The sequence below is a fragment of the Balaenoptera musculus genome, chromosome 3 (genome assembly GCF_009873245.2).
Source record: "Balaenoptera musculus isolate JJ_BM4_2016_0621 chromosome 3, mBalMus1.pri.v3, whole genome shotgun sequence".
Classification (NCBI taxonomy): Eukaryota; Metazoa; Chordata; class Mammalia; order Artiodactyla; family Balaenopteridae; genus Balaenoptera; species Balaenoptera musculus.
The window spans coordinates 71,516,161-71,538,948 of NC_045787.1; the positions used below are offsets into that span (position 1 = coordinate 71,516,161).

Here is a 22,788-nt window from a genome sequence, read left to right on the forward strand (position 1 = left end):
CCAGAAGCCCTGTTTGGCTCTTCTCTAGTCATTGACTCATCACCATGCCCAACTACTATTGCCATTTCTAAGAGCATAAGATAGTTTTAAGTGTTTTTATAATTTATGTAAATAGAATTGAGCAGTGCGTATGCTTGAGTGTCTGGGGTTTGTTCAGTATTGTGTGTGAAGTTCATCTGTATTTTTGTCTATTGTAGATATTTCACTCTCATTACTATATAGTCAGTCCAGAACCTCTGGAGAAGGCATGGAGGCAATCCCAAATCACTGCCAAACTCTCATCTTACATAAATATCTTAGTTGAGTTATTGGAGAGGGAATAAGTAAAGTAATAAGAATTGGTGAATTCCTAAAGAGGGTTATTATTGATGCATAGTAAATAGTTGAGCTGCATATTGTTATTATCATGAAAAAGTCCCTAAAACTCATATAATGTTCCTGGGAAGGAATATTTCTTTTTCTACATTTATTGCATTAGTTGTTTGGATTAAAAGTTATTTTTGGTCCACAAAAACTTCTTTTGCTGAACTCTCACAGCTTCATTTAACTCAAGGTGAATTTCTAACAGATCAAGAATTGAAATTCTCAAAGAATAGTAATACTAAAGTTTTAAAACTGTGACTGAATTGAATCATTCCATTCTTAGATGTGCAAGGAAATTTTTAGATTTCCCAGAAGAAATATCTATCCAAATATATACATATACCTCTGTATATACACGTACATATGCATGTACCACATATCCTTTGGTACAAAATATCTTAAATCCCAGCGATTACTTTACTGATTCATTTTTCATTATAATAGATAGCCTTTATTTAATTGTGTTATTCTTATGCGAAAGCTTTACTTACCTAATAAGACTTTTTAATAAAATCACTTCAGTTTCTGAATGACACTTGTAATTTAGGACAGGATAGTTGTGGTTATTGTAGCATTTAAACCCATTTCTAATTTCAGGTCCAGGAACACTGAGAATTGGGGCAGGAGTGAATGGCAATGACAGATTTACAGGTCTGATGCAGGATGTGAGGTCCTACCAGCAGAAATTGACCCTTGAAGAAATTTACGAACTTCATGCCATGCCAGCAAAGAGTGATATACACCCTGTTTCTGGATATCTGGAATTCAGACAGGGAGAAACTAACAAATCATTCATTATTTCTGCAAGAGATGACAATGAAGAGGAAGGAGAAGAATTATTCATTCTTAAACTAGTCTCTGTATGTGGAGGAGCTCGCATTTCTGAAGAGAATACTACAGCAAGACTGGTAATACAAAAAAGTGACAATGCCAATGGCTTGTTTGGTTTCACAGGAGCCTGTATACCAGAGGTAAGTAGTGAGTCTGGTGAATTTCAGAGTTAAAAAGTTCATCCTTAATGGATTTGTTTGGGAGTGGGCTTTCTTTCATTTGGTAAGATTGCCTGAGTATTGATGCAAGGCCCAGAAGTATGCTATAGCCAGCGGTGCAAATGTAAATTATAAGGTCTTTTCTCTTATAAGTTCACAGTTTGAATCAGAAGCTTAATAAGCTGAGGGAAGTAATAATAAGTTAGCAAATGAAACTGTAGCAATTATCTTTAAAGTTAATGCATTTCACAGAATGCATAATTGTACTCCACATGTAATTTACTTTTTGGCTACTGTGTAAGTAAATGAAATAATATATATTGAAAGCTTCTATGAATAATTGTAATTGAGACTTTATTAAAATATGATTTTTTGAGGTTTTTTTTCCCCACATATGAAACGTTCTTAAGTAGTTACAGTGTTCTTCCATGTTGGATGTAAATGCCTTTCTTATCACCCATCTTGGCCAGCTTAATTCATTAGGCAGTTTTACTGCCCTTATCAGTCCTTTCCAAGCGTTCAGGGATTCGTAATCATCTTGGTTTCCTGTTCGGTAATGTGAGATCTTATGAAACCGCTTCACAGGTGTTGTGTGTGAAGCAACAGCTCAGTGTCCATGAAAGGATGCCAAGGAACAAGAGAGGCTTTCCTTCTGCAAGTTGATTCTTGTAGGTTTAGAGGGGTGCATATGTAAATTGAAGCAATTAAGAAAAACATGAATGGGTAGAGCTTGAAAAAAATATCTAGGTCATCGGGCTCATTGTATCAATAGCTCAAATTGGGATGCCTGGCTCTCTGGAGTGTTTTATGGCCCCTCTTATTCTTTGATTTGGTGACAGTCATAAGAGATCTTCAATAAGTGTTCTTTTTCTATGCCAGAAATAGAATATCCTAGACAGGGAGGACAAATGTCATACAAATCTATGACTTAAAAGAGAAATATGTTTATCTATAATGATAATACTTTTAGATACTTAGTTGTCAAAGAACTTTACATGTTAGTTTTTTATGCACCTTTCTGACAATTCATAATGTAGCTGCAACAAATATTAATTATTACCTTCTCCACTTCGTGGAGTTAGAAACGGCAGCTTAGAGACCTGAGAAAATAACTAACCCTAGTTGAATTAAATGAGATAGGATGAAATACCTGATTCACAGTGTGGCAATTACTAGTATTTAATAAATACTTATTTTCTCCCCCCGCCTTTTTTGTTTCTAAGATACAGTGGGAAGAACTGGAACTTGAACTTATGTCTTGTGAATTCTAACCTGTTGTCTTTCCCCCATGTATGTTTGATATCATCATGTCTATTTTTAAAAAGACAAAGTGACTTCCATCAGGTTGTGAGAACCATTCTGTGCCATCTAAAATCAGCTTCCCTTCATATCTCTTCATGACCCGGCACCTGCCTATGGCTCTGACTTCTTGTGTAATTCTCCTCTTTGGTCAGTATGTTTCAGTCAGACTTGCCTTGTTTCAGTTCCAATCTCAGGACATCAGCACTTCCTAGCCTTTCAATCTGGAATGCTCTTATTCCACATCCTCAGAATTAGTCATTCAAGTCTCAGCTCCAAAGACATCTACTCAGTGAAGACTTTTTAATTTAAAGTAATCCTCCCACTTCTCCTAACTGGTCACTCTCCATCCTTTCACCTAGTTTTACTTTTTTTTTGTAGCATTGATCACACGCTTCAATTCCGTATGTTATTTATAAGCCTACTTATATACTGGCTATCCCTTTCTGCCACAAAGGTGAAAGAACTCTGAGTGTAACAAGGTTTTATTATTGTTCATTATTGTATCTCTAGGACCTAGCATGGCACATAGTAGGTACTCAATAAATCTTTGTTGAACTTGTGAATGTATTTTAATATCAAGACATGAGAAGGCTCATAGTTCAAATAACAAACACATCTAGATTCAGCTAAGCTGCATAAACAACCAAACTGAAAAACAAAACAAAACAATACATGAGTTTTTAAAACCTGCCTAAAATGAGTAGTTTTTGAGTGTTTCTCTGACTTTCTGGGCCATTATAGTAAGTCTTCAGTGCTGGCTTGTCTCACAATTTCCATTGATAGATTGTGTTGGTGTTGGTTTAGTTCCACCTAGGTATGCACCTTTGTTCCCAGATATTTCAGAATTTGAACAGGGCCAGTCAACCTTTGATTGCAGAAGAGAAATTCCTTATAGGAGCCACAGCATCTATAGTTGTATAACCGCTGGAAAGAAAAAGCCCACTTGAGAGAGAAATAGAATACATCTATATTGGAAAGAGTAAAGTTTAGATGGTTAAATAGGAAAAGTGTTGTGTCTAAAAGATCAGATATTGGAATTTGATTGTTAGGAAGATTACAGAATTTTCATTCCTGAAAGTCTTAAGAATTGAAGTATAAAACTCTTACTTTCATCTTGGTGTGATCTGAAGACAAGAGTGATATGAAATATTTTTGTCGTGATGACCATCATCAATATTTATTGATTGCTTACTGAAGTCATTCTCAAAGTGTAGCACAAGAACCCCTAGGGGTTCCTGAGATCTTTCAGGAGTTCTACAAAAGTCAAACCTAATTTTATAAAATACTATGATGTCTTTTTCATTTTATTGACATTTGCACTGCAAAAGCAATGGTTGCCAAAACTGCTAGCTGCTAGTGCCTTTGTATGAATCAAGGCAGTGGCACCAAACTGTACCAGTTGTCATTGTTTTATTTATCACCACACACCTGTAGTTTAAAAGGTGAAAATTTCACTTGAGTATCTTTGATGAAACAGTACAAAACATTAATTTGTTAAAATTTCTACCCTTGAATACCCACCTTCTTAACATTCTGTATTGTGAAATGAGAAGCACAAATAAAGCACTTCTGCTACATTAACAAAACATGATAGTTGTGAAGAAGAGCGTTTGTGCAGATACTGAGTTGTGAGCTGAACTAGCTGCTCTTTTCGTGGAACACCATTTTTACTTGAAAAATGACCAACAAAGTTTGGTTACTCAGACTTGGGTATCTGGCAGGCATTTTCATGGAAATGATTGAAGTGAGTCAGTGACTACCAGGAAAACGACTGATAGTATTTGTTGCCAATGATAAAAATTTGAGCTTTCAAACAAAAATTAGAGTTGTTGGGACATTTTACCTGCCAAAGTGAGATTGATGGTTTCCCAATACTTAAAGACTTTTCAGGTAAGATCGATAGTGATATTAGCAAGTGTGATTTACTTATTTTGTATAATGAAATACATCAACATTTGGAAGATCTGTATAGCTCAGTGAACCAATATTCTCCAAATAATCAACGTGTATTGTTACAAAATCATGCATGGGTAAAGATTGATTTAAAGTGCAAGGTAGACCAATGGATTTTAATGTATTAAGAGTATGATTCCACATTGCAACTAAACTACTAAGCAATTAAGCAATTGCTTAATTAAGCAATTGCTTAATTCTTTTTTTTTTTTTTTTTTTTTTTTCCACACACACACACACACTGTATTTTATTTTTACAAGACATAAATAGACTGACACCAAGCATTGTACATGGATGACCACAACAAAAGCAACAATGATTGCAATTACCAAACATGAAACACACTCATACTATGTCATAATATTGACATTCAGTCCAGTAATCCTCCACTGTAACAGCTCCTTTACTTTGCAGTGAAAATTGATTTGTATATTCTTTGCCTCTGAGTCCTTGTGGCAATTGCTTAATTCTAAAAATAGAATTGAGAGATGGAGAATTTAAGAATAGGAAGACCTATTCTAAAAGATATTCCAATTTCTTGCTCCATGTAATTTCTAAACATTATCTTAAATTACGTAAATAAAAATACTTTTCACATGAAAAATGCACACACATGTATGTATACATATGTATATGTATATATGTCAGAAATAGCAAAAAGATATTAAACATGATATCAGTGCCCTCCTTTACCTGACTATTGTCTCCCCACCAGGAATTTCTCCAGGCTGTCCCCACTGGATAGTTTATACCACCCTCAAAATGATTTCACCAAATCCACTCGATTACTTCTTGTGTCTGTGCCTAGAAAGTTCTCCCTGATGTCATGTTCCACTCTTTTTACACCTGACTTTTTGTACTGAACTCATCATAAAATCATGAGTTTGTTTTCCTCTTTAGAGTTACCCAGATAAAGGGTTGTGCTTTTTAAAAAAAAAATCATTTGTAACCGTAGCATCTAGCATACTGGCTGACACACAAGAGGTTTCAATGAATGAATTACATGTGTAGTTAATTAATTATTATTATTTCTGCTTTTATTTATCCCTTTAAAGGAATGAGCGGAAAAACCAATGATTGTAAATACTTTTTAGCAGTCAAAAATATGTCCGGAGGAATGTAGAGGCCGCCTTAGAGAGGTAGAACGTTATAGAATTAAGTTTATGGTAAAAGGATTTCAGGAAAGCCTTGTAATTTTATCACTGATTTGAATTGGTGTATACTTATAAAGAACTTACGTTCAATTTCAGATTGCAGAGGAGGGATCCACCATTTCATGTGTGGTGGAGCGAACCAGAGGAGCTCTGGATTATGTGCATGTTTTTTACACCATCTCACAGATCGAAACTGATGGTGTTAATTACCTTGTTGATGATTTTGCTAATGCCAGTGGAACTATCACATTCCTTCCTTGGCAGAGATCAGAGGTAAACTCTACCTTCTCTGTTTCTTTGAAAGCCTCCTGGAAAGCTTTTCCTGATCTGTCTGTTCTGTAATTTATTTGCAGCTTCCTGCTTTTTAAGCAATTTAGAATATTTAGGCAATTAGTTATATATCGTGGCATAAAATATTTTTGTATTTATTTCTGCAGTGAAAAATTAAGGATGTTAAATAATGTCTGTTATATCTGTTCTTTAATCTCAATATAATAAAAGTGGTATAGCTTGAAGATTTATCATTGTGGGTTTTTGGTGATTACTGATACAATGAGAAACTGCAGAATTCTTAATGGTACTCTTCCTGTCAGCCAAGAGGAATTCCTAAAACTGTAATATCATTTTATTTTTAAATTTGGAAAAAATAGGTAATTTTTCTTTGTTTTGAAAGTACCAGCGATCACCAGTTTTATCAGAAGCTTTCCGTGAATCGTCTGATTTCTGAATAGATGCTCCAGAAATAAGTGACACTTATTGTAAGTGAAATTGAGATGAGACCTTCTCCTATATAAATTTTTTTTTACATTCTAATATAAAATGTCTGATATGTTGGAATATTCATATCAGTATAATTTTTCATTAGAAATGTGAATAGTTTATAGGTCGTCAGGGATAAATAGTAAAATAACTTAAGACTTGCAAATATCTTTGAAGACATTTCTAAGGGACTTAGGAGTTGATTGGATGAAAGAGATAAAATTAGGAAAAATTTAAAATATTCTTAAGATTTAAAGAGTTCAAGCTAAAGAAGAGTGATCAAATCTCTATAATTTGGGGGAAGAAGGAAACAAATTAAATAACTTATAACAGGAGTTCCCAATAGCAGTCTGTAAATAGAGCCATGATAAATGTTTTACTGGTCTTTGGTAAAATGAGGAAAATTAGGACAATGAGTAAGTTTTCGTAAGGCTGAAATTATTCCATTTAAAGGACTATAGTTTATTCTGATCCTGTCTTTTTCACTTCTTTTTTGGATTTAAATTGCTATTTCTTTTATCAAGTAACAGTGATGATATGTGATAACTTTTTAATGTTCCCACTTGGAAAACAGAGTTGATCCTCAACATTTTCCCCTGGAAAATTTACCCGCTATGGAATAAAAATATAACTGGGAACCACTGTTTTGTAAAGAGTATTCATATATATTTTAGAAGAGCTAAGAGTTAATAAAAGTTTGGTCAGGAAAATAGTCGTGTATGCTCCTGTCAAGATTTATTTAAAGTATTTTCCTCTGTCATTTTAAAATTTCTTTAAAAAATAATTGACCTTTAAAGCAACAATAACATTGAATACTGGGGTTGGTTTATAGCGCTGTGCCTGCTGGATCTACACTAGCTTCTCAGTCTTACTAAGCCAGAGACTGGATACTGAGGTATCTGCTGATGCTCTGTGACTATGCTTTCCAGCACAGACAGCAGTCAGGTGACCTCCACTTGGCTATTGCCTTCCAGATGTCTGGGGAGTGCATTTAATTAAATACACTTAAATCACATCTAGAAACCTAGCGGCAAGACAGTCTGGGAAGAGTGTGTGTGTGTGTGTTTTGCTGCAGTACAGGAATGTATACTGGAAATGTGTTTTTCAAGTGTTTTTAAATGGCCCATTAGTTATGAAATCAATTGAGTGAGTTATGAGGAAGATTTTCAAAAGAGAATAGAAAATAGCAGTGTATAACATATAGTAAAGGTAAATACTGTTTTGTGTACTGAGTCACCATGTGAGATACATTTATACCTTGATAGGGTCTTCAGTTTCAAACTCTTCATTTCACTAACTGAATTGAGTGAGTACTTTGGTATGCTTCAATACTTTAAAAATATTAATTGCTTCATTTTTAATGTACATCTTGATGTTTTGGTATTGCTTTTCATAGCAACATCTGTCAGCTTACTTTCTAGGGGCAAGATATTTTAAATCTTCAGACCACTATTGTTCCCTTTAGTTAAAAAATAATGATAAGATTTGGGTAGAAGTGTCATTTTTATACTTTGAGCACATTGGCCATGCCATGTATTACTTTATTAATTAAAATTTTGATTAAAATGAACATTAAAACCAAATTCAGATTCTGTCTTGGGCCTACATTAAAAAAAAAGTTCTCCAAATGCTTTTAGGCCTAATGACTAGTGTTTTGGAGATTGCATTTGGAGTTACAGTTTGTTTTCAGACTGTTGTCACCCTCCTTTCTGGAAGAAACCAGGAAATCATACATCCTTCCTTCCTGTCCCTCACTCCCTGTGCTCAGTCTTTAAGGCCTTGGTCTTCTATTTCCAGAACAAATTAAAATCCATCCATTTTTCCTCATCTCCATTGTCACTGAATTAGTTCAGTACCTCATTAATTCTGGTCAGTCACCTCCTAACTCAGCACCTTGCGTCCTTTCTTGCTCTGTCCACTCTGTTTACATTCTGCCATGGTATTGATTCTAAAATGGAATTCTCATTTTGTCAGTCCCCTGCTTATGATTCTTCCATTTTCCTTTACTCTCTGTGGAGTGAAGTTCATTTTTTTAATGATAGCATGAACTGTCCCTATGATCTTGACTCCTGTTTATCTGTCCAGACTTCTCTCCCACCCTAGCCTTAGTGGTCTAATTGTAGACACCCAGATGTCTTATTCTTTCATGCTGTTGTTCCTTTTACTTGGAATGTCCTTCCTCATTATTACTCATAACTACAACTAATTCATTGAGACTTGCTTCAGACTTGTCTGTTGTAAAACCTTTACCAGATAGAGTTGATTGTTTTGTTCTCAGTTTACTTTGTGCATAAGTCTATTATGACATTTTTGCATTGCATTTTAAATGTTTTTCCACAGATCTCTCTCCTACAGAAGACAGTGGGTCTCTTAGCGACTGGGGCCATTTCTAGCCCTGGCACATTGCAGATGTCAAAACATGCTTGTTCAGTTAATAAAAGAAGGAGGAATGGTTTTTTTCACTTCAAATTTTGACATATATTGTAGAGCATGGCTGAGTTATTGCTGCTTCCTTTCCTAATTTTTTTGAGCAGTTTGTGTATGCCAGACTTATAGGGCTCATTGTAGATCTGTTTTCTAGCATTTATTGTGGATCTGTTTTCTAGCATGCGGCTGCTAGGTATGTCAGGCTTTCCTTAGGCCAGAACTAGACATGGATACATTGTCCTTTCCTATTGCCTTACCACATTCTATCAGATAACATGCAGTTCCTTAACCAGGAAGTCTATACCCTGAGGTTGGTAATACCACTGTCTTTGGTACAAAGAATATATGACACTATATTGATATATCAATGTATAATATATGGTATGATATTAATACGTGACTAGCATATTTTTATACAGAAAGTATTACTCTTCAGCACCCATTATTGATTAAAGAATTAATTTCTCAGATCTCTCTCTTTCTTTCTCTCTCGCTCTCTATTTTTATGTCTAAGTTTGTGTAGAAATCTGTCATGTTAAAAAGTAACTTTGTTTGGCTGCTTTATTTTCTTCTGATAAGTGGCAAATAATTTCTGCATGCCTCATTGCTTAATGCCTTTGGATTTTTATATTTATAGGTCCTGAATATTTATGTCCTTGATGATGATATTCCGGAGCTTAATGAGTATTTCCGTGTGACATTGGTTTCTGCGGTTCCTGGAGATGGGAAACTAGGTTCAACTCCTACCAGTGGTGCAAGCATAGACCCTGAAAAGGAAACAACAGATATCACCATCAAAGCTAGTGATCATCCATATGGTAACCAAGCCCTTTTGCAAGAATAATCCCCTCTTCTCTGGGTGTACTTGATCTCGCTAAGGGTTTAAGGGACTTCTGCAAATGATTGAAGTAGAACTCCTTTGGATGCTCTAACTTCCGGGCTCTTGGAACTTCTAAGCTGCCATTTTGAGGGACAGTGCTTGTGAAAAAAATATAAGGATCGATTTCTAAAGTTTAATAATATATTTTGAAAAGTATTTTTAAATGCAGGATTATTTTAAATGAAAAAAGTATTTTAATTCATGGTAATCAAATTTTTTTTTAATTTTGAAAATTGTCCTACTGTGATATGTTAACACCTAATTGAAATACTTTGTAATTTATATTTTATTTGACTTCAAGGAGTAGCGTTATCACTGTCTGTTTATATTAGTTTCTTTTTGTCTTATGCTGAAAAGTGATAATTTTCTTAATTGGGAAACTATCATAGATGTCTGTCATAATAAGTTGAGACTGTTTTCTGCATTGAAAAGTAATAGTTCTTTTGTAGGAATAAAGCAAGACCATCCAATAAAAGATCTGTGAAGGAAACCTGGGAAGTTCTTCAACTCTGATTTTCATACTTAAATTTTCAAAAAAGTGTGTTGCAAATTCTTTAGGGTGCCATTAATTTTGTTCTGCTATAAATTTAAGGATGAATTCTAGAGAGTCAAATATGAGTAAATGTTTGATAATAATATTTTAAAACTCCATCACTATTCTTTTTATTGATGCTTCCATTAAAAAAAGCTTTCTTTGGGTGGAGACAAGGAAAATTAGCATTTTAATTTTTAACATCCTGAAAACTTACTAACATATTCTGTCAAGAGCATGTTAGTCAAATCTTCACTCAAGTCTTTTCTAAATGAGAGCCCTCTGAATTTTATCCTGGTGATCAAAATAATTGTGTAAGATTGTTTCAAGTGAATAAGAGATTCTTCCACAGATAATTGGGGCAAGAATGCCCTGCTTCTCTTTGTATCTGCCAGGCTTGCTACAGTTCTCCACTGGGCTGCCTCCCCAGCCTGAGGACACAATGACCCTGCCCGCAAGCAGTGCTCCACACATCACCGTGCAAGAGGAAGATGGAGAAGTTAGGTTGCTGGTAGTCCGTGCTCAAGGGCTCCTGGGGAGGGTTATGGCGGAATATAGAACAGTATCACTGACAGCATTTAGTCCTGAGGACTACCAGGTAAATCACTTAATCCTTTTGAAGCAGTATTTATACTCTTAAAACAGACACGGTCCTCTTGGGGGATTGGAAGGGACTTGGCACTGTACCTGGAACTTACTAAACAAGGAAAAGAAGCATTGATGGCTTTTCAGCCTTTAAATTTCTGTGAATTAAAGTATTTCAGTCCACTAAAGCCTGACACTTAAATAGCTGTCATATTGATTTCTCTTGTACCTTATATTTGTCATAGGCTTCATTTGTATTATTTATTTTAAGTTATAGGTTTTAATCATATATATTTAAAATTATGTTTCTTACACATTTTAAATCCTCTTGTCTGTGTCCATTGAACAACACCAAAATTGTAAAAATGTTATATGTCTATGTCATTTCAATTTTAATTTTTTTTTTCTCCAAATGAGAACCAGTGTGGTACTGGCAAAAAACAAAATAAAACAAAAAAACCCTGGAATTTGAAACTGGGCAGAACTGGGTTTAAATTGACCTTCTAAATATGTGGCCTTGGGAGACTCAGTCTTTCCTGACCTCAGTTTCCTTATTTGTAAGGGAGAGATAATATCTGCTGGGCCGGGCCACTCTGAGGATTGATGGCAGCATTTTAAGTGTCACGTATAGTACGTGGAACATATATAGTAACCCTCAATAACTGTTGCCTAGTCTTATTATCACCAATACTCATATTAAGTGAATGCTCATAATTTCTTCTCAGCTATACTTCTCAGGAAGTATTTTATATCCTTCAACATTTGTTTTCCCAAAGAATCTTTTTCTTTAAATTTAATATTAGTTTTCTTGATTTTCCTCTTATTCCTAATAAGACCTGTACAAGGGTGTAGTCTTAAGTAATTTGTACACACTTTTTCTCCCAAACCCCAGAAAACTTGGCTAATTGCATTCAATTAATTTTGGCTGTATTGCAGTTAGCAGAGTTTTCTTTGCTAACTCTAAGAAGATGATTTCTTCTTTCTCAAACGCATTTATTGGGCAAGTTATATTTCTCTTGCCCTGACATTTATTTTGTCTTTAGTTTGGTATGTAGTATACTTCATAGGGCATCTCAGCTTGGCTCAGTATTGTCTTCTCTGTGTTCTGTTAAAGAAATACTTTAGTCCTTATATTGATGGTCTTTTTAAAGTTTTTTTTAGCTTTATTGAGGTATAATTGACAAATAAAAATTATATATATTTAAGATTTACAACTTGATATTTTGATACACATATACATTGTGAAATGATTACCACAGTAAGCTAATTAACATATTCATCACCTCACATAGATATAATTTTCTTTCCCTCCCTTCCTTCTTTCTTTCCTTCCTTCCTTCCTCTCTTTCTTTCAAGATGCTTAAGATCTACTCTCTTAGCAGATTTCAAGTGTACAATATAGTATTGCTCCAGAACTTACTCACCTTGCATAACTGAAACTTTGCATCCTTTGTTAACTTCTCCTTATTTTCCCCTTCTTCCAGCTCCTGGCAAGCACCCTTCTAGTCTAGTTTCTGCTTCTATGAGTTTGACTGTTTTAGGTTCCATGTATTAGTGAGATCATGAAGTATTTGTCTTTCTGTGTCTGGCTTATTTTACTTAGCATGGTGTTCTTCAGGTTCATCCCTGTTGTGGCATATGACAGGATTTCCTTTTTTTTTTTTTTTTTAAGGCTGAATAATATTCTGTTCTATCTATCTACTATCTAATTTTCTTCATTCATCTGCTGAAAGACATTTAGGTTGTTTTCATATCTTGGCTACTGTGAATAATGCTTCAGTGAACATGGGAATGCAGATATCTCTTCAACATAGTGAATTCATTTCCTTTGGATATATATCCAGGAGTGGAATTACTAGATCATATGACAGTTCTATTTTTAAGTTTTTGTGGACCCTGCATGCCGTTTTCTATAATTGCTATATGAATTTGCATTCCTACCAACAGTGTACAAGCACTTCTTTTTCTCCACATCCTTTCCAATACTTGTCATCTCTTGTCTTTTTAACAGTATCCATTCTAACAGGTGTGAGGTGATATCTCATTGTGCTTTTGATTTGCATTTCCATGATGATTAGTGATGATTTGCACCTTTTCATATAGCTGTAGCCCATTTGTACGTCTCCTTTTGAGAAATGTCTATTCAGGTCCTTTATTCATTAAAAAAATTAAAAAAAAATTTATACAATTTTTAAAGGTTATGTTCCATTTACAGTTATTATAAAATATTGGCTATATTCTACATGTTATACAGTACATCCTTGAGCCTATCTTACACCCCATAGTACCTCCCACTCCCTCAGCCCTACATTGCCTCGCTACCCCACTGGTAACCATACTTTGTTCTCTATATCTGTGAGTCTGCTTTCTTTTTCTTATATTCACTAGTTTGTTGTATTGTTTAGATTCCACACGTAGGTAATATCATACAGTGTTTGTCCTTCTCTGTCTGACTTATTTCACTTAGCATAATGCCCTGTAAATCCATCCATGTTGCTACAGATGGCAAAACTTCATCCTTTTAATGGCTGAGTAATATTCCATTGTGTATATATATATCCATATCTTCTTTATCCATTCATCTGTTGATGGACACTTAGGTTGCTTTCATATCTTGGCAATTGTAAATAATGCTGCTATGAACATTGGGTTGCGTGTTTCTTTTCAAATTAGTGTTTTGGGTTTTTTTTGGATATATATACTCAAGAATGGAATTGCTGGGTCATATGGTCGTTATATTTTTAGTTTTTAGAGAAACCTCCATACTGCTTTCCACTGTGGCTGCACCAATTTACATTCCCAGCAACAGTGTATGAGGATTTCCTTTTCTCCACATCCTTGCCAACATTTGTTATTTGTGCTCTTTTTTGATGATAGCCATTCTGACAGGTGTGAGACGATATCTCATTGTGGTTTTGATTTGCATTTCCCTGATGATTAGCATTTCCCTGATGATTAGCTATGTTGAGCATCTTTTCATGTGCCTGTTGTCCATCTACATTTCCTCTTTGGAGAAATGTCTATTCAGTTCTGCCCATTTTTTATTTGGGTTTTTTTTTTATGTTGAGTTGTATGAACTGTTTATATATGTTGGATATTAATCCCTTGTTGGTCATATCATTTGCCAATATTTTCTCCCATTCAGTAGGCTGTCTTTACATTCTGTCGATGGTTTCCTTTGCTGTGCAAAAGCTTTGAAGTTTAATTAGGTCCCATTTGTTTACTTTTGCTTCCATTGGTCTGTGTGTCTGTTTTTGTGCCAGTACCATACTGTTTTGATTACTGTAGCTTTGTAGTGTAGTATGAAGTCAGGGAGTTTGATTGCTCCAGCTCTGTCCTCAAGATTGTTTTGGCTATTCAGAGTCTTTTGTGTTTCATACAAATTTTAAAATTATTTGTTCTAGTTCTGTGAAAAATGACATTAAGGGACTTCCCTGGCAGTCCAGTGGTTAAAACTTCACCTTCCAATGCAGGGGGTGCAGGTTGATCCCTGGTTGGGGAGCTAAGATCCCACATGCCTCGTGACCAAAAAACCAAAACATAAAACAGAAGCAATATTGTAACAAATTCAATAAAGACTCTAAAAAAGTGGTCCACATCAAAAAAACTTTAAAAAAATGACATTAATATTTTGATAGGGATTGCATTGAATCTGTAGATTGCCTTGGGTAGTATGGTCATTTCAGCAATACTGATTCTTCCAATTTAAGAACACGGTATATCTTTCCATCTATTTGTGTCATCTTCAGTTTCTTTCATCATCATCGTATAGTTTTCAGAGTACAAGTCTTTTACTTCCTTAGGTAGGTTTAGTCCTAGGTATTTTATTCTTTTTGACGCGATTGTAAATGTGACTGTTTCCTTAATTTCTCTGATACTTTGTTGTTAGTGTATAGAAATGCAACAGATTTCTGTATATTAATTTTGTATCCTGCAACTTTACCAGATTCATTGATGAGCTCTAGTAGTTTTCTGGTGGTCTCTTTAGGATTTTCTATGTATAGTATCATGTTGTCTGCAAACAGTGACAGTTTTACTTTTTCCTTTCCAATTTGGATTCCTTTTATTTTTTTTCTTGTCTGACTGCTGTGTCTAGGACTTCCAATACTATGTTGAATTAAAGTGGTGAGAGTGGGTATCCTTGTCTTGTTCCTGATCTTAGAAGAAATGCTTTCAGCTTTTCACCATTGAATATGCTGTTAGCTGTGGGTTTGTCATATATGGCCATCCCCAATCTCCAGTTGGATTATCATTTTCTTTCATAACTAAAACAAAATGAAACAAACAAACAAAAATCTATGTATGTATCCTTCATGACTATCAGAAAGCTAATACCCTTGGAGATGTTTCTGAGAATTTTCAGGCCATGGGTTGCAGAATGGATGTTGTGTTAGCAGGTATGAAAACAACATGAATCTCATTGTACACCTCCATTAGAGCTCTTGTGACCAGGTGCATTGTCAATGAGCAGTAATATTTTGAAAGGAATATTTTTTTCTGAGAAGTAGGTCTCTACAGTAGGCTTAAATATTTAGTAAACCATGTTGTCAACAGATGTGCTGTCATCTAGGCTTTGTTGTTCCACTTACAGAGCACAGGTATAGTAGATTTAGCATAATTCTTAAGGGCCCTAGGATTTTCGGAATGGTAAATGAGCATTGGCTTCAACGTAAAGTCACCAGCTGCATTAGCCCCTGATAAGAAAGTTAGCCTGTCTTTTGAGGCTTTGAATCCTGCCATTGAATTCTCCTGTGTAGTTATGAAAGTCCTAGATGGCGTTTTCTTCCAGTATAACACTGTTTTAACTACATTGAAAATCTCTTGTTTAGTGCAGCCACCTTCATTCATTATCTTAGTTAGATCTCCTGGATAACTTGCTGAAGCTTCTACATTAGCACTTGCTGTTTCACCTTGTACTTCTGTGTTATAGAGATGGCATCTTCCCATCAACCTTATGAACTAACCTCTCCTAGCTTCAAACTTTTCTTCTGCAGCTTCCTTACCTCTCTCAGCCTTTATGGAACTGAAGAGAGTTAGGGCCTTGCTGTGGATTAGGCTTTGGCTTAAGGGAATGTTGTGGCTGGTTTGATTTTCTATATAACTACTAAAACTTTCTCCATATCATCAATAAGGCTGTTTTGTTTTCTTATCATTCATGAGTTCACTGGAGTAGCACTTTTAATTTCCTTCAAGAACTTTTCCATTGCATTTAAAACTTAGCTAACTGTTTGGCTCAAGAGGTGTAGGTTTTGGCCTGTCTTGGCTTTTGACATGCCTTTCTCACTTAATAATTATTTCTAGCTTTTGATTTAAAGTGAGAGACATGTGACTCTTCCTTTCACTTGAACACTTAGAGGTCATTGTAGGCTTACTGATCAGCCTAATTTCAATATTGTTGTATCTAAGGGAATAGGAGGCCCCAGAAGAGGGAGAGAGATGGGGGAGTGGCTAGTCAGTGGAGCAGTCAGAGCACACACAATTATTAAATTAGCTGTCTTATATGGGTGTAGTTCCCTGTGCCCCAAAACAATTACAATAGTAACATCAAAGATCACTGATCACAGATCACCGTTTACAAATATAACAGTAATGAAAAAGTTTGAAGTATTGTGAGAATTACCAAAATATGACACAGAGACAAGAAGTAAGGGAATGCTATTGGAAAACATGGAACCAATAAACTTGCTCTACGCAGGGTCGCTAAAACCTTTAACTTGTAAAAGATACAATATCTGCAAGGTGCAATAAGGCGAAGTGCAATGAAATAAGTTATGCCTGTAGAAATTTGGAAGTTGGGAACATATACATGACATTAAAAGCCTAGAATATGGTAGCCTTTTCTAGAGATAGGGTCTAGAGGGAATCTGATGAAAAATAGTTTTTCCAGGTCCTAGGAGAATGTTAAAATTGGCAAAGAACACAAAGATGAGCTAAAAAGGTAGGAAAAATAGGAAATGTGGTATCACGGAATACCAGAGAGAGAGCGAGTGGCCAATTGTGTAAGATATTGCTAAGGTCAAATAATATGGTTTCCTAAGACAGTCAAATGTTATTTCTGCTGTTAAGATTTGTAGAATTACTCCTTTGATGACGGCACTCTAGGCAAGGTTAATTACTTTCTTTTCTTGAGCTGCTATATGTCTTTTATAGCAGTTGCTTTCTATCCTATGCTTAATACTCCTTAGGGAATGTTTGCGTGGAGATACAGATATGATTTGGCTGTTTTTGAATCCCAAGCATCTAAAATGGTGCAACGCACATGCTGTGTGTTTGAAAATATTGAAAATAATTAGTAAGTGAGTGATTAAGTGCATTGGTACTTGGGTTCCTCAGTTTAGCTTTAGGATCGTTAATTGCTCCGCAGGATGAAATATAGTTGTCCACAAAAGCTAACCCTAGAAAAAATTTAAACATCTTTAAAATTTATTGTCATGACTTGAGGGGAAAATGCTTATATTAGATAGTGGGAGAAAAAGGGCCTTAAGACTTTAAATAACTACTTTTCTAGTAGCTATGAACTTTTCTGATGGGAGATCTGTATTGCGAATTGCAATTGTGATATAATCAAGGAAAGATTAATGCCCAGTGGATTGATATTTATTATTGCTAGGGGAAATTTTTGGAATGAAAATACCATTATTATTATGCAGTGAGTATTTAAATTACTCAATGACATAAACCGAATAGTTCTCAATATACTTAATCAAAAGAATTCCATGCATCTCATTGACTTAATTCTTTAGGAATTTGTGGATGTCACCTATTCAGATTTCTCATTTGCCTTAAAAATTTTTTTGATGAATAGGAAAATAAGAGAGATCAAAATCCATCTGCTTTATTTAGTTTGAGGATATTTGTTTAGAATTTATATTGAACACTATTCATATCCACTTAAATGTTTTCAATTTTATATTTTACTTCATCTGTTTCAGTATTTATAACAATTTGGGATATAGTGAACATTCTCATTTTACACATTCACATACAGAATAATTATAATCTAATGGATAAATCTTTTATTTATATTTCAGAGTGTTGCTGGTACCTTAGAATTTCAACCAGGAGAAAGATTTAAGTACATTTCTGTTAACATCACTGATAATTCTATTCCTGAATTGGAAAAATCCTTTAAAGTTGAGTTGTTAAACTTGGAGGGAGGAGGTAAGACTCAAAAATGTCAAATATTTACTTGTACACTCACCATAGTGGTAGTAGATTCTATTAAGGAAACAGGTTCTTTTGAATTAACCTATTGTGCTGGTTTTCCCCCTTTCATTACCCATTGGTCTTTTCCTAAAGTAGATGTGCTTTTACAATGAAATAATTTAATTATACTGAATCACCAAATTATAGCTATCATTCAGAGTAGGTGCCCCTAAAATCACCTCTCTACCTTCTTCCTTATTTCAGTTTTCACAGTAGCTCCTTTAGAGCTACCTCCAGCTGTAGAACAGGTCAAAGTTAATCTCTTTAGATAATCCATTATGAGGTGATTATCAATAAAACAGGTTAACAATACCTTACTCTCAATTCTGTAATGCCGAAAACTCTGATTATCACAGATTTTTGGAGTCAAAAATCCATTTTGTGGCAAAACTCATCTGTATTGAAGACAGGCTACTTATAATCTTTATTTATCCCACTTAGATTAACTACATGTTTCTTTGCAGAAGTATCACTGTGTTTGATTATCAGGTGCTACTGGGGGTGTTACAGTATACATGAGATGTGTACCATATTACCTTTATAAATGTAAGAATTTGGGAGTTGGTATGGTATTCATCAGGTCAGTCTCTTCCATTACAAAACTGGTATTATTAGCTTATTATTATTTTTATGTTTTGATGAAGAAAGTCATAGTACTGGGTAAGCCATCCAAAGGGAGAAATTGGGTAAGACAGAAATACTAAGATTGTCTTTTAGTATGCAGTGAGACTTTGGGGTAAGTATGACAAAATTTTCCCATGTTTCCCTTCCTTGTTTTCCCAAAGCCCAGGTGGCAGCAAAGGAGGACAAGCCAGGGAAATGATTAAACAGCGCCACAGCTTGGTTGACTACATAAAACAGTGAAAGTATGCTGGACAACCTGCTGGGCTGGTGTCATGTAACAATACCAGCTTTGCTTGTCTTCTAGAGACAAGTCCTTTCATTTCCAAATCATTATTTTCATGAAACGACTTCATTAATCAGAGGTCACTATAAAGTATTTGAAGAGTTGTTCTTTGTATTACTTATAGCTAAAAATACTTGTGTAATAGAGAAACTGTTAGTGAGCATTACCTAATATTGATTAATAAGGAGCATCAAATATTCTTCAGAAATGATATTTGTGATCATAGTGATACTTGTGATTTTATATAGAAACTTCCTCCTGTATCTCTAGAATATGCATCGTTATGTATTAATTGGGCATGAGTACTCATTTGAAAACCAATCTTGCTCCTTAAGTGGGCAATACTGGCAGAGAATCTGATCCTCCCCGCCCCCTTTGAGTGCGCATTGGAGGCAGAGGAATCTAGACGCTGGCCTCCATTCCTCGAGTCGTAGCTGGGAGTGCCTAAGAGGTGAAATAGCTTGTAGAGCTAAATTCTTTTGAGGATCAAAGGAGAAACACTTATTCCTCACTGTTTTGCCTATAAGACTAATTCTACATATGATAGCCACCTGAGTAGATGTTTTATGCTAGCCAGGGTACATTGGTGTTAAATTTCACCCCTCTTCCTCACAACTTGTGGTTAATATGGAAGCCAAGCCATGCACTGGATAGTCCCTGAAATCCGTTTTGCCTCTAATGTCTTTAAGATCATTTCAGGTTTTGGGTGCCATAAATTCTCATATATATCCCAGTCCTTTGGAGGGGAAGCACAGAAGAGCAGGGCAGATCTTAGACTGGCATGTCAATCAAGGATACTGGTAGAAGCACATAGGTGTGGATGTGGTCTTGCTACTCTTACTCCTTTTCCACTGCTGCCATCGCTGCCCTTCCTGTCTTCTTTGTTTGCAAATATTTGGCAAAATAATGGTTGGCTTGTGAGTGTAGTGGAAGTAAAGTTAGAATCACTTTCTCTTTATTATAGTCTTTATATATTGCCAGGATACTTCATTTTCTACAGTATTATTTATTTGGTCTGTACAGTAGTTCTGTAAAAGGCAGCAGACACCTTTCATAGGTGAGAAAAGTGAGGTACCAAGAGGTTTAGTGACTTGCTGAAGGTTTTACAAATGGTGTCTCTCACAGCCAGGGCTGAAGCTGAGGTTTTTAGGCTGCTTGTTTAGGGTTCTTTGAGAAATGTCAGTGGCAAAAGGGTGATCAAGCCTGAGAATGGTACATATGGTGGGAATTTAAGTGTGTGGTTGAAGAAAAATGTTAGATGCCTTTCCCTAATTTTGAATTGGTGGCTGTAAGCGGTAAGGTGACTGTCAAAGGTATGTAGGACTAAGTGTAAGCTGATAAGTGCACGCAGATGTTTAAAAAATATTTAAAATGTTATAAACAATTTACACTGTTGTAAAGTGAAAATTTAAAAATAAAACTAGTTAAATTGGCAGAAATGGGGCATGCCAATTACAGCCTACATGGAATATTTCCTGAAGCTATGAATGAAAATTTTATATATTGGTAGCTTGACTAATGTTATACTATTACCACCTAATCTGTTTGTTGCTGTTTTTTTTTGAAGAATGCATGTCTAATATTACTGTATTTTCCTCTTTGCTGGATATGTTTTAAGAGCTCTCAATTTTCTCATTGTGTCAACGTGTGTTGCGTGGGTTGTGTCTCTGTGTTTCTCCTTGTGAAGTGACTGAACTCTTTAGGGTTGATGGCAGTGGTAGTGGTGATGGGGACATGGAATTCTTCCTTCCAGCTATTCACAAACGTGGTAAGCAGCTGTTCCAAGGCCCTTTACTATTCTACATTTTATCTTTTCTTTTTAGAGACAAGAAAATTAACCATTTATTGATACCTACTACCTGCAGGTCCTTTATGTATTTCGTCTCATTAACTAGCACAACTTTATGAAGTATTATTTGTTCCGTGTTATTGTCAGCCAGCTAGAAAGTGATCAAATCACAATCAGGTCCTGTCTGCCTCCAAAGCCCAGACTCTCCTCCTCTCTGTGTGAACCTAGTGCAGTTTCCTGATTCTAATTGTAACAGAAATTTTGCTTGGTATCATTTACAAAAGTGATTATTGAAAAAGATTTTACATCGGCTTTGAGTACCTGAAAAAGAGATAAATAGAACATTTATACTTTCATGTAGAATGTATCACACTGATTTTCTTTACGAAAACAAATGGGTCTTTATATGTAACTTTTAATCAGAACAAATGAGAAAGAGAAATTAAGAAAACAAATGGGGAGAATAAGTTGCCAGTTAATGGACAGGAATATTGAAAAGAGGATGCCTTTTGAATTATATTCGTATACGAACATGATTCAGCTTTTTACCTCAAATATTTTTCATATTAAGGGAGAATACATAGAATACTTGTTTTCTTTAGGGAGCACTTAACTAACCCTCAAAAGGATTCCTGTTGAGGAATCCTCAGAACATTCCTTTTTCACCATGTCAGGTTTTATATTTTAGTTTCAGAACTCAGGTTCCCACCCCTCTCATTCCTGACTTCCATCAATGCCTCATGTAACTTCTGTATTTAATTACTCTCCTAATTTAGGCATTGTTTATTTTGTCATTCGAATCCATTAATACAACATAAATGTTGAACATACTTCTTAGGAAAAAATTAAATACTTCTTTAGATCTTGGCATCTTTTTAGTTATAGGACTGAATGAGAACAGGAGAGGTAGATCTATAATATCATAATATGATGAAAATATGCCTAGAATTAATGCACATTTGGAAACCAAGAATCTGTGCAGTCAGATTGATGAAAATCCTAGGGAAACTACTGTTTCATAAGGGTAAGAATCATTTTGGCTCACGTTCTTCTGAGGTTAACAAAGGTCATGGGAGACTTTCCTTACATGCTCCATGTTAAAGAATGTTCTCTTTCATAGAGAAGAAAAAGAAAAACAAGTTTTCCTTATTCATCTTCAAGTGCTTATGCAGCACTTGTATATCACGTTAGTGCCCAGACAGAAGAAGGTCATAAAAGCATGAATATGTGTGGCAGCCATTTGTGTGTGCCTTTCTTTCTAAAGCAAATTAGAACATGCTCAGTGAATGGTACATCTCTTTTCAAAAAGTTGTTCCTTGCTTTTCCCTTTGGTTTGTAAATTACTGATTAACATTTTCTTCTGTTTGTTGGAACTTATCCATGCAGCCAGTCTAGGAGCGGCTTCCCAAATTCTAGTGACAATTGCAGCCTCTGACCATGCTCACGGTGTATTTGAATTTAGCCCTGAGTCACTCTTTGTCAGTGGAACTGAACCAGAAGATGGGTACAGCACTGTTATATTAAAGGTGAGTACGTTTTTCTCCATTCCTAGACATTGCTTTTAACACTGTTTTATTGTATTATTAAGGTGTACTTTATGTTCATTTTTTTCTATTTAAGTGGAGGGGAATGAGTCTAGAGGCACAGACAATTCAAACTGCTAATTAAACAGTGATTTGGCATTTGTCTTTGTATTTCACTTTGCATACAAATTCATCTCATGACTCTGAGGATTCCTGACTCTTTAAGGAATACAGTGGATCTGTACTACATAGATTTTTATATTGATTCACATAGGCTGTGGTCACAAACATCTCCAAAATCTCATTGGCTTACTACAACAAAGATTTATTTTTCACTCATGGTTTATGTCCATCTGAGGTGGGCTGTCATCAGTGACTTAGGACTGAGGATTGTAGAGGCTACATCTCAACAGGTGCT

General features: G+C 35.2%; 1 protein-coding gene across 1 annotated transcript in view; it reads left to right on the forward strand.

The window, feature by feature from the left end:
• ADGRV1 (adhesion G protein-coupled receptor V1) overlaps positions 1–22,788 on the forward strand; it is a 530,561-nt gene that overhangs the window by 58,051 nt on the left and 449,722 nt on the right. The window contains 7 exon segments of the mRNA XM_036847274.1: positions 961–1,334; positions 5,859–6,035; positions 9,586–9,766; positions 10,756–10,958; positions 17,977–18,106; positions 20,746–20,826; positions 22,234–22,373. Coding sequence (XP_036703169.1) covers positions 961–1,334; positions 5,859–6,035; positions 9,586–9,766; positions 10,756–10,958; positions 17,977–18,106; positions 20,746–20,826; positions 22,234–22,373 — 1,286 coding nt within the window.